We start from the raw sequence: 13,669 nt of genomic DNA, 5'->3' as shown, positions 1-13,669 counted from the left end.
CATTATACATGTCCAGTAGTATATGTTGTGTCCCATTATACATGTCCAGTAATATATGCTGTGTTCCATTATACATGTTCAGTAGTATATGCAATGTTCCATTATACATGTCCAGTAGTATATGCAGTGTTCCATTATACATGTCCAGTAGTATATACTGTGTTCCATTATACATGTCCTGTAGTATATGTTGTGTTCCATTATACACGTTCAGTAGTATATGCCGTGTTCCATTATACATGTCCAGTAGTACAGTTGTGGCCAAAAGTATTGACAACCCTGCAATTCTGTCAGATAATACTCAGTTTCTTCCTGAAAATGATTGCAAACACAAATTCTTTGGCATAATTATCTTCATTTAATTTGTCTTAAATGAAAAAACACAAAAAGAATTGTCCTAAAGCCAAATTGGATATAATTCCACACCAAACATTAAAAAGAGGGTGGACGAAAGTATTGGCACTGTTCAAAAAATCATGTGATGCTTCTCTAATTTGTGTAATTAACAGCACCTGTAACTTACCTGTGGCACCTAACAGGTGTTGGCAATAACTAAATCACACTTGCAGTCATTTGACATGGATTGAAGTTGACTCAACCTTTGTCCTGTGTCCTTGTGTGTACCACATTGAGCATGGAGAAAAGAAAGAAGACCAAAGAACTGTCTGAGGACTTGAGAAACCAAATTGTGAGGAAGCATGAGCAATCTCAAGGCTCCAAGTGCATCTCCAAAGACCAGAATGTTCCTGTGTCTACCGTGCGCAGTGTCATCAAGAAGATTAAAGCCCATGGCACTGTGGCTAACCTCCCTAGATGTGGACGGAAAAGAAAAATTGACAAGAGATTTCAACGCAAGATTGTGCGGATGTTGGATAAAGAACCTCAACTAACATCCAAACAAGTTCAAACTGCCCTGCAGTCCGAGGGTACAACAGTGTCAACCCGTAGGAGACCCAGGAAGACCCCACTTCTTACCCCGAGACATAAAAAGCCAGGCTGGAGTTTGCCAAAATTTACCTGAAAAAGCCTAAAATGTTTTGGAAGAATGTTCTCTGGTCAGGAGAGACAAAAGTAGAGCTTTTTGGGCAAAGGCATCAACATAGAGTTTACAGGAAAAAAAAAGGAGGCATTCAAAGAAAAGAACACGGTCCCTACAGTCAAACATGGAGGAGGTTCCCTGATGTTTTGGGGTTGCTTTACTGCCTCTGGCACTAGACTTCTTGACCGTGTGCATGGCATTATGAAGTCTGAAGACTACCAGCAAATTTTGCAGCATAATGTAGGGCCCAGTGTGAGAAAGCTGGGTCTCCCTCAGAGGTCATGGGTCTTCCAGCAGGACAATAACCCAAAACACACTTCAAAAAGCACTAGAAAATGGTTTGAGAGAAAGCACTGGAAACTTCTAATGTGGCCAGCAATGAGTCCAGACCTGAATCCCATAGAACACCTGTGGAGAGATCTAAAAATGGCAGTTTGGAGAAGGCACCCTTCAAATATCAGGGGCCTGGAGCAGTTTGCCAAAGAAGAATGGTCTAAAATTCCAGCAGAGCATTGTAAGAAACTCATTGATGGTTACCAGAAGCGGTTGGTCGCAGTTATTTTGGCTAAAAGTTGTGCAACCAAGGGTGCGAATACTTTTGTCTGGCCCATTTTTGGAGCTTTGTGTGAAATGATCAAAGTTTTGCTTTTTGCTTCATTCTCTTTTGTGTTTTTTCATTGAAGACAAATTAAATGAAGATAATAATACCAAAGAATTTGTGTTTGCAATCATTTTCAGGAAGAAGCTGAGTATTATCTGACAGAATTGCAGGGGTCTCAATACTTTTGGCCACAACTGTATATGCTGTGTACCATTATACATGTCCAGTGGTATATGTTGTGTCCCATTATACATGTTCAGTAGTATATGCTGTGTTCCATTATACACGTTCAGTAGTATATGCTGTGTTCCATTATACATGTCCAGTAGTATATGTTGTGTCCCATTATACATGTTCAGTAGTATATGCTGTGTTCCATTATACATGTCCAGCAGTATACAGTATGTTGTGTTCCATTATGCATGTCCAGTAGTATATACTGTGTTCCATTATACATGTCCAGTAGTATATGCTGTGTACCATTATACATGTCCAGTAGTATATGTTGTGTCCCATTGTACATGTCCAGCAGTATACAGTATGTTGTGTTCCATTATACATGTCCTGTAGTATATGTTGTGTCCCATTATACATGTTCAGTAGTATATGCTGTGTTCCATTATACATGTCCAGTAGTATATGTTGTATCCCATTATACATAATAATAAATTTTAATAATACATTTTCTTTCTATAGCGCCGACATATTCCGCAGCACTTTACATTTCAGTACATGTCCAATATATGCTGTGTTCCATTATACAGTATGTTGTGTTCTATTATACATGTTCAGTAGTATATGCAATGTTCCATTATACATGTCCAGTAGTATATGCAGTGTTCCATTATACATGTCCAGTAGTATATACTGTGTTCCGTTATACATGTCCTGTAGTATATGTTGTGTTCCATTATACACGTTCAGTAGTATATGCTGTGTTCCGTTATACATGTCCTGTAGTATATGTTGTGTCCCATTATACACGTTCAGTAGTATATGCTGTGTTCCATTATACACGTTCAGTAGTATATGTTGTGTTCCATTATACATGTCCAGTAGTATATGTTGTGTCCCATTATACATGTCCAGTAATATATGTTGTGTCCCATTATTCATGTCCAGTAGTATATGCAGTGTTCCATTTTTCACCTGTTCGAATAGGATACATTTTTTACTTACTGGAGGAGGAAAAAAAATATGTCCAATAGTATATGTTAAATATTTATTGTTCCACCTTCAGTAAGAAAAAACGCATCCTTTTCAGATGGGAAAAAATGGATGACTTTTTAGTGACTCCATTTTGCATGTCCTTCAATGTTACAAAAATGGATCCAGTTGAAATCATTTTTTTCTTCAGTCGGACAAAAAAGTTGTGTCTGTACAACTTTTTTGTCCACAGATTGCTGCTGGATCTGTTCTAAAGGATGATTACCGGTCATGTGAGCTTAACCTACAGCATGACCAAAACGCATCTTACATTCAATATCCTATCAGTCGAAAAACAGTTATTCCAATATATCCAACCTGATGGTCAGTGACTCATGTGTCACTCAAGGACGAGGTTGGTAAAAGTAAAGCTTTAATTACTTCTGACATATAACATTCTCCATCTAGAATAGTTTTCATTCACATGTAACCAAGGAGGCTTGTCATGCTACTTTTTAGATGTATTTTCATGGTTCTGTAATAGGACCTGTTTGGTTCTTCTCTGCACAATATGCCACAGCTCTCAAGCACTTAGCTTTTCAGCACAGGGGACTAAAGCCAATAAAGGAGTGACATTAATCTCTATGATATCACTGGCCAAGGGACCTAGGGTCAAGTTTAGGCTCCATGTGACTCTTCAGCTGTTAACGTGCACCACAACAATGACCTGGCTAGGGAGCAAGCTTGTAGGAGTTCTGGCACACACAACCTGCCTTATGTCCGGTGTAAGATGCCTCATCGCCTCCAGATGACTCGACAAGAACTAAATCAAAGTTATAGACTTTCGCTCAGAATCACTGACGTACATAACAGTAAATATCAGCTATTAATGATCACTCATTGCATTTTAGGCTCCGGATTGCCAAGATCTTATAAAGTTTGCAGAAGGTGTAGGAAGCGACGAACGTGTCAAGATAAACATCTACACCAGCATCTATTTTCTACTTCAAAATTTGGCTTGAAGTGCGGATCTTTTCTGTGTGGTCTGTAACATGAGGCTTGTTTGCAAGGATGTCTCTGTCCATGGTATGGGTAAGATGTAGCGGAGGTACAATGCCTGAACATCTAAGGTAATCACTACAGGAACAAGAAAACGCCAAACCATCTGTTTTGTACGCCAACGTTTGGTCCTGGTCACACCACCATACAGGTTCCTTTCTGTCTCGGTGACGGTATTGACTTTATGTTGACATAATGTGAATGTGAAAACACAAGTCACTTCTTCGCACGTGTACTGTACATATCGGCTTGATGGACGCGGCCCCCCGTTTCACGCTCCTATTTATGGCTAAATAGACAAACATATACAAGAATCTAAAAACAAGTGCCTACGCTTATAGGATTTATTATGACACATGGAAATTCCCACCCACTCTGTGTATAAACAGGATCCTGCTTACCTATATATGTATATAAAGCCGACTTACAAACACGAATACAACTTTTTCTTCTCTGTGTGTATATATAGTATAGAATTAACTTAAACACATGCAGGGTATATTTACTGTAAAGAAATGCATACAGGCACGCATCCTGTCCCTCCAGCTTATAAACACCATTAAAAGGTACACAGATGGTAACACAAACACTATCGACATGTGTATACAAACGTGCACATACCACCTCGCCGTTAACCCCTGATACACAAATACTCTCAATGCTGACATTACGTAGGCAAGATAGGCAGAGGAATGGTTGAATGGCTGACATTTTTCCAATGGCCAAATTCAGTCCAGTAAGTCATAATCCTTTGTGGCTAGTGCAATGTATTCTAAATCAGGGGCAGGGGGTATTAACTTGCCATCAAACTTCACTTTTTACACTAAGACCATGTTCACAAGTTCAATATTTGGTCAGTTTTAACATCAGTATTTGGAAGTCAAAACCAGGAGTGGGTGATAAATACAGAAGTGGTGACGGGTTTCTAGTATATTTTTCCTCTGATTGTTCCACTTCTGGTTTGGGGTACAAATACTGATGTAAAATACTGACCGAATACTGAATGTGTGCACATGGCCCTGATGATAAAACTTTAGGACCACGCCAGATGTAATAGTGATTCATTTGGGTTGCCACACCAGTTTTTCAATGGCCGAGATACTAACAGGCACATGTCCCCAATTATGAACGTGAAGCTTACAAACAAATGAGATGTGTTATGTCATAAGTCATCTTTACATTCAAGAAGTGGCGCTAACAAATGACTGATGAGATATGATGCGGAAGCCACTTTTAATCACATATACCACTCTCGGTGTAGCGCAGAAGTTTGGTGGGCGTCAGAATAACAGCTATCACTGCACATCTATGTTCTCCACGTATGCAGAATGTAAAAAAGCTATAATAATGATAGATATTAATTCTATAAAAGTTTACAAAAAACAGATGAGCCTCGGAGTCCAGCACTTTTGACCATGTCAGTGTGTATTCCTGTCTGCCCTCTGCCCCTGCCCTCAGCCTGCCTGCCCTCAGCCCCTGCTGTCAGCCCGCCTGCCCTCAATCCCCTGCCCTCAGCCCCCTGCCCTCATACTGCCTGCCCTCAGCCCGCCTGCCTGCCCTCAGCCCGCCTGCTTCCCTCACATGTGATGCTCTGGAGCCTCTTAGTGTCAAGAGCTGTTAGCACAGATGGAGAAGTCCTAACAGCACAATCTACATGGAGGTTCTCCTTACTACAAGTCCCCTCTGAAATGTAAAGTGCTGCGGAATATGTCGGCACTATAGAAATAAAATGTATTATTATTACCACAACCTGTGACATTCCCAGCTCTTGTGCAATGTGCTGAAGACTATGGAACTACAACTCCCAGCAGAGCTCCACATGCTTCATGCACACTTTTAATATCTTGTCTTAATATTATGTAGGAAAATCTGATGCATCAGCATATAAAATAAAGTTCATCCACATCACTCCCCCTGCTTACTGCAGCCCTTTACTATCACCTGTAAATATGTAATAATGGATACATTGAATATTAATATCTCGAATCTAAACATCAGCTCTTCTTACAGCTATATCCTATCTGACCAGATGGCAGATCCAACTGTATTTGTACAATATCACTGATAAAGAAAACAGATATATGGGCACAGCTGAAAAAAAAAGAACTTGTAGGAACCAAATGAAAAAATCTCCTCCAGACACCTGCAGACACGTGCTCGCCATCCAATAGTGCAGCCCACCAGGACATGGGGCCCCCCAGAGGCTCTGCGCTGGCTGCTTACCTTGGGATCTATGTGCACGCCTGTGCTCTCAGGTTTGGGGCAGCAGGAGAGTCGGGGATACAGTCCTCTACATCCAGCTCCCCCCAAGTCCAGGCTCTGTAGCTTCCTATGTCTCTTTTTGACACGTTTCGGGGGGTTCCCATTCAGGCACCTTCTCCTCCTGGCAGCAGGGTCACTCTTCTCCCCATATTTCGCTTCACACTCCAGAAGCAGCAGCAAAGCAGTTCCCCAAATGAGCATCCACTGGAGCATCAGCATCTTCCTCCCGGCACAGTCCAGTGAGGGTCCAGGTGTCCTGAGGGCAGGCGGTGGGGCGAGAATGCTCCCAGGTGTCCTGAGGGCAGGCGGTGGGGCGAGAATGCTCCCAGGTGTCCTGAGGGCAGGCGGTGTGGCGGGAATGCTCCCAGGTGTCCTGAGGGCAGGTAGGGCAGGCGGTGTGGCGGGAATGCTCCCAGGTGTCCTGAGGGCAGGTAGGGCAGGCGGTGGGGCGGGAATGCTCCCAGGTGTCCTGAGGGCAGGGAGGGCAGGCGGTGTGGCGGGAATGCTCCCAGGTGTCCTGAGGGCAGGGAGGGCAGGCGGTGGGGCGGGAATGCTCCCAGGTGTCCTGAGGGCAGGGAGGGCAGGCGGTGTGGCGGGAATGCTCCCAGGTGTCCTGAGGGCAGGGAGGGCAGGCGGTGTGGCGGGAATGCTCCCAGGTGTCCTGAGGGCAGGGAGGGCAGGCGGTGGGGCGGGAATGCTCCCAGGTGTCCTGAGGGCAGGGAGGGCAGGCGGTGGGGCGGGAATGCTCCCAGGTGTCCTGAGGGCAGGCGGTGTGGCGGGAATGCTCCCAGGTGTCCTGAGGGCAGGCGGTGGGGCACAGTGCTGGATGCTCTCGGCTCTCCAGCTGCCTGGGAATGTGCTGCTCTCACATCTCCTCGGGGCTCTCATGTTTCGCTCCTCTTTTTTGCTTCTTTTTAAGTGGAGCACAAGGAGGTGCTGCCACCCCGCGCCCCCTGACGTCACTGCCCCCTGTACACACGCCAGGCACCGGGGCTGGGACTTGTGTACGGAGCCCACCTTGTGTGGTCGCCAGTGCGGGACAGTCCATGAGGTGGAGGACCACCGGATCAGCTGGGAAGAGCCGTACAGATGGAATGTCCCATATATAATGATGGCTGTATCCTGCACAACACAGAAGTGCAGGTGTGAGGACTGTGCTGTAGAATGATGCTCGGACACATGGCTGCACAGGGACTTAGCAACAGATCCATTCACAAAATCTGCAAAAATGGAAATAAAATAGTATAGGTTCTATAGGTTTGACATCACCTAATAAAGGTCATTGCAAACATGTAGGAGAGGATTTTACCCACTGATAGGCAAAATCCCCCAAAATGCAAAAAAATAGGGTCAAATCCTTTTGTGACCAGACTTTAGGCAATCTGTGCACTGACAACTATCCACATGGCCATCTTTAGCTACATTCCCATCTCTCCTATAGGATGTGTAATGTGTGTTTCAGGGCTCGCTCACACCAGCGTATCCGTTGGTCTAGTGCAGTGATGAGCGAGTAGCATTGTTGCTCGGTCCTCCGAGTATTTGGGCATGCTCGGAGATTTAGTTTCTGTCGACACAGCTGTATGATTTGTGGCTGCTAGACAGCCTGAATACATGTGGGAATTCCTAACAAGCAGGCAATCCACACATGTATTCAGGCTGCCTAGCAGCCACAAATCATGCAGCTGCGTAGACAAACGCTAAATCTCCGAGCACATCAAAATACTTGGAGATCACCCGAGCATGCTCGGGGAAGCTCAAGCAAAGAGTATACTCGCTCATCACTAGTCTAGTGGTACATGTTGTTTTATCATACAGCACTCGGCCACTGTTATTCAATGGAGAAGTGCTGATGCATGATTTTTTTGACTCTGTCAGTGAAAAAATATTACAGCACGCAGCAATTTCACTTTGAAGTCGGAAGCCACTCATCCATTCAAGTCTGAGGGTGCATGGAAATCATCTGACTGTACTCGGTTGACATCTGAGTGCAGTCCGATTTCCTCGGATTAACACAATGGAGGAGATGGAGACATTTGCTCTCCATCGTCTCCTGATAGTGTGCTTCGGGCCCCTCATCCGAGAGAATCGGATCACACTATGCTGACACTGGGATCAATCTCTCATCCGAGTTTCATTATTGTCATGAGCATAATCGACCCTATTCTCTCAGATGTTCGTGAGAGTGAGCTCTTACAAGAGAATCCACAGCAGAATTAGAATTTCTGATGCTGATCTGCCATAGATCTGGTGAACGATAAACCACTAGTCTGTTAAAAAAATTATTTTTCAAGGTTTTTTTATTGCTTGAATTAGATTATCGGGTCAATATATTTGATTATTTTAAGAAGGACTAAAACACTAGGGAATGTGCTCTAAAACAGTGACAGTTTTAGGATTTTGATAAACGCCATAATAATTGTAAGCCCAGTTTTCAGATGCCTATGTACCCACATGGTTTTAGAAGGCGAAGACATTTCAGGAAAACATTGGTCTTCTTTTTTTATGTTTTTTTTTTTTTAGCGGTGGCTTCCCTGACGACGCAGCTTCACTTTATGTGGTAGTTACTCTTGAACAGCTTCAATGGATCCCACTGATTCTGAGATTGTTTTTCATGACATATTGTACTTCACGTTAGTAGTAAATTTAAGTCAAAATATTGTTTGCATTTATTTGTGAAAATATCAGAATTTTGGTGAAAATGTAGAAATGATCCAACTTTTAATTTTTATGCTCTTTAGGCTATGTGCCCACGTTAGCGTTTTTAAACGCTCAGAAAACCGAACGTTTTATTTCCGCGTGGTTTTTGCCCGATTTTTGCACAAAAACCGCACGTTTTTTATGTGTTTTTTTCCACGCGATTTCTGGGAACATTGGAAATAGCTAAAAACGCGGACCTATGCGGAAAATATTGAGCATGCTGCGTTTTTAGCCGCTAAGCATTTTCTGAGCGGAAAAAAACTGCATGCATTGGCGCAAAAAGGCCAAAATGCCTTAAATTGAATGGGAAGCTTTTTTTAAGCGTCTGATCCGGCACAAACGCTTCAAAAACGCTTAAAAAAAAGCAACGTGGGCACACAGCCTAAATCAGATAGATATATGAAACAAAATAGTTCATAAATAACATTTCCCACACGTCTACTTTACATCAGCACAATGTTTTAAACAATTTTTTTTTTTGTTAGGAAGTTAGAAGGTTTAAAAGTTGATCAGTAATTACTCAATTTTCCAACAAAATTGACAAAAAGCAAATTTTTGAAGGGCCACATAACTTTTGAAGTGACTTTAAAGGGCCTATGTGATAGAAAATACTCAAAAGTGACCCCATTTTTAAAACCATACCCCTCAAAGTGCTCAAAACCACATTTGAAAAGTTTATTAACCCTTCAGGTGCATCACAGGAATTTAAAGCAATATGGAAGGAAAAAATGAAAATGTTACTTTTTCCCGCAAAAAAAAATCCATTTTCACAAGGGTAACAGGAAAAAATGGACCCAAAATTTGTTGTACAATTTCTGCAGAGTATTGCCCATATATGGAGAAAAATTACTGTTTAGGCGCATGGCAGGGCTTGGAAGGGAAGGAGCACCATTTGACTTTTGTAACGTAAAACTGACTGGATGAAATAGTGGAAGCCATGTCATGTTTGCAGAGCCCATAATGTACCTAATCAGTGGGAACCCCCGCAAGTGACCCCATTTTGTAAACTACATCCCTAACGGAATTTATCTAGTTGTGTGGTGAGCATCTTGAATCCACAGGTGCTTCACAGAACTTTACAATGTTGAGCCGTGAAAATGAAGAAATCACATTTTTCATACAAAAATGTTACTTTAGCCTCAATTTTTTTATTTTCACATGAATAACATGAAAATGGACCATACAATTTGTGTGCAATTTCTCCTGATTACGCTGAGGCTGTGTGCACACGCTGCGGATTATGTGCAGATTCATCCGCGCGGATTTTGTAAAATCCGCAGGTGAAACCGCAGGTCAAAATACCTGCGATTTTACCTGCGGATTGCTCTGCGGTTTTGCCCTGCGGTTTTTCATCTCCTCAACGGAGGAGATGGCAAACCGCAGCAGAATCCGCAGAAAGAATTGACATGTCAATTCTTTCTGCGGATTGAAAACCGCAGATAATCCGCGCGGAAAATTCCGCACCGTCTGCATTGCGGTTTTTGATTCCCATAGGGAATCATTGTACTGTACACCGCAGCAAAAACTGCTGCGGGTCCGCAGCGGCAAAATCCGCAGCGTGTGCACACAGCCTGATATCCCATTTGTGGTAAAAAAAAAAACTACTGTTTGGCCGGGGTCACACTGGCGAGGAATACGGACAAGTGAGAGGCGCTAAAAGCACGCATTAGACACGGACCAATGATTCTCTATGGGGTCCCTCGCACCAGCCGTATATTTCTCATCCGTATTCTACGCTCCGTGCCAATCGCAGCATGCTGCAATTGTCAGCGTACTGCGGTCGTAATACGCCAATGCAAGTCTATGGGTGCACAAAAAATACGGATTACACACGGACCACACATGTGACCTGCGAGAAATAGGCACCCTGTGTCTTTTAGCAAAGCCGGCAATTCAGTGCGCTATACAGTAAACTCACACTGACAGGTTTAATAAAGAAACGAAAGAATAGATATAGACACATAGAATACATATATATATATATATATATATATATATGCATTCTATGTGTCTATATCTATTCTTTCATTTCTTTATTAAACCTGTCATAGGGCTCCATTATATGTCCATTTTGCAAGCCTGCGAGAAAATCTCGCCATACGGATGCCATACGGATTACATACGGATGCTGACATGTGCAAAATACGCAACCACACCTTGATTACGGATGACATACGGAGCACTATTTAGGGGTCTGTCATCCGTATTACGCATGTAAAATACTGACCGTATTTTGCGCAGGTTAGTGTGACTCCAGCCTTTGGGTGCACAGCACAGCTCAGAAGGGAAGTGACATCATTTTGGCTGGAATAGGATGCAGGCATCATGAGATATTTGAAAAGCCCCTGACATGCTAAAACAGCAGAAATCCCCACAAGTGACCTCATTTTGGAAACTAATGTGGTTGAAAACTCACCTCTGAAGGATAGGAGTGCCATATTGGAGTGCAGATTTTGCTGTTATTGTTTGCCGGTTCCATGTCACATTGGCAGAACCCCTGAGGTCCCAGACCAGCAAAACCCCCCAAAAGTGACCCCATTTTAGAAACTACACCTCTCAATGAATTCATCTAGGGATGGAGTGATGATATTGACATTACAGGTTTGTCACAGAATATTATACCATTGGACGGTGAAGAAAAACTAATTACATTTTTACCACAAAAAAAATTTAAGCTCCAGATTCTACATTTTCACAAGGGGGAATGGGTAAAAATAGCACCAAAATTTGTCACACAATTTCAGCTGAACCCCCTATATGGCTGTACTGTACCCACATAGCGAGACTCGGGAGGGAAGGAGCGCTATTTGACTTTTGGAGAATAAGTTTTCATAGAAAAGTTTACAGACTTCATATACAGAACTCCTAAGTTTTTTTAAATTGCACCCCTCTGGGAATTTATCTACAGGTGCAGTGATGATTTTTGACTCCATGAGTGTTTTCCAGAAGCAAGCAGCAATGGATGTTGCTTAGCAAAAAGTGCAAATTTGTAGAGCTCAGTAAATTGTAGTGCCCATACACTTTGTCCGGCTCTTGCTTCTTGAGACAAGCACCCCATAAATTAAGCAGGCTCTCATTGCTACAGAAATGCCTAAGATGTGGATGCTAAATGTGGTTTATGCACACTGTGGGGTTCTGGGGGGGGGGGGGCATTTGGATTTGGAAGTTCAAAATTCTCTGGATTTCTTTTTGGGCTTTCCACAGCCTTTGTGCTACCAGTAATGTGGAAGTCCCCTATATTTCCATTAACAGATGATTTACCTAAGTGGGGACTTGTTTTTTTGGTGGATTGTTTTTTTGGTGGATTGAGTTGAGGCTTTTTATGGGAACATTTTACTTAACATTTTGGATCATATTTATCCTGCGCGCTCCACTAAGCAGTTACATCTGAGTTTCCATCTAAATCTCTGAATTACATGATTCAAATGAAACCCCTGAGGGATCCATTCACTATGAGGCAACAGAGTTACTCTGGACTTTTGCCATTGTTCAACTGTTTTCAGAAGTGCACAAAACTGTGGTCAACTATGCTTTAACGCATGCCTAAAAAGACAGACACTGCCGGATTATAAGCCAGACAACATCCACAGTGTCCCCATCTGCTTCATTATAGGGAACTTATCTTTGAGGTTTCCATCTGATTCAAGTATTTCAGAGATTTACATGGAAACCCCAGTGTAAGCGCTCAGTGCAAAGCACAGGATAAATGTGCGCCAAGCCTTACTACGATCTTTGGGAGGCAGAATGAAAAAATCAACAGCAGGTAAAGAATTGGTTTTATTTACTTTTTTTTACGCCATTCACTGTGCAATATATGTGATTAGATGACTTTATTCTTCCGGTCGATGCTATTACAGTGATATTAGATTTGTATTGGTTTTTATGTTTGACTGTTGTCACACACTTAAAAAACGTTTTGCATCACCATATTTTAAGAACTATAATTTTTCTATTTTTCTGCTGACAGAGTCAAGTAATGGCTTGTTTTTTGCGCGATGAGATGACGTTTTATTGGTAGCATTTTCAAGCACTTAATATTTTTTGATCGCTTTCTATTCCAATTTTTGAAAGACAAAATGAATAAATACCCAAAATTCAGGGTTTATTTTTTGATTTTTTTGAGTTTTTTTAATGCAGTTCATTGTGTGGTAAAAGTGATAAGGCAGCTTTATTCTTCAGGTCAGTACGATTACAGCAATGCAACATTTATATACTGTAATTGGTTTAGATTTTACTGTTTTTACACAATAAAAACTATTTTATAGAAAAGGAATTGTTTTTGCATTGCTGTATTCTGATAAGTATAACTTTTGTATTTCTCAACTGATGGAGCTGTTTTGTGGCTTGTTTTTTGCAGGACAAAATGACGTTTTTAGTGATGCAATTTTTTTTTACTTTTTTTTATCGCATTTTATTCCAGTTTTTGTTCGGTGGTATTAAAAAGCATCGTTTCTTTGTCTCTTTTTTTTTTTTCAGTGTTATGCATGAGAACTGTCAGTTTTACACTGTCAGAACACCTGTTAGACCCTGCTGATGGCAGTTAATAATTTGACTTCTGACTGCAATGGCAACCCGTGGCTTCTCCTTGATCACATCACGGGGGTGCCGGAGAGGTAAGAGAAGGAGCCCACTCCCTCTCACAAACTTCTAAAAGCTGTGATCGTTATTGATCGCAGAATCTAGATGATAACACAGAGTTAACATTATCGAAACCTAAACCAATCAGGTCCCGATGATGTCGCAGGTCAGAGCTATCGCTCTGCATTGGAATCCCAGCACTTGCAGGACTATGGGCCCTAGTACGTAATGGTGTATGTCGGCGCATGCGCAATAATGTTTTTATGCTTTGCCCACAGTTGGGCAAA

At 42.2% G+C, this 13,669-nt stretch overlaps 1 protein-coding gene across 1 annotated transcript in view; it reads right to left on the bottom strand.

Annotated features, from left to right (window-relative positions):
* HHIP (hedgehog interacting protein) overlaps positions 1-7,067 on the bottom strand; it is a 148,367-nt gene extending 141,300 nt beyond the window's left edge. The window contains exon 1 of the mRNA XM_073549789.1: positions 6,069-7,067. Within this exon, the coding sequence (XP_073405890.1) occupies positions 6,069-6,995 (927 nt within the window). The 5' untranslated portion in view covers positions 6,996-7,067. The remainder of the gene's footprint in view (positions 1-6,068) is intronic.
* Between the last annotated feature and the right edge of the window lie 6,602 nt (positions 7,068-13,669).

Source organism: Dendrobates tinctorius, unplaced genomic scaffold (genome assembly GCF_039654945.1).
Source record: "Dendrobates tinctorius isolate UK_male_01 unplaced genomic scaffold, ASM3965494v1 ptg000161l, whole genome shotgun sequence".
NCBI classification, from domain to species: domain Eukaryota; kingdom Metazoa; phylum Chordata; class Amphibia; order Anura; family Dendrobatidae; genus Dendrobates; species Dendrobates tinctorius.
This window is presented reverse-complemented; position numbering and strand designations above follow the sequence as displayed.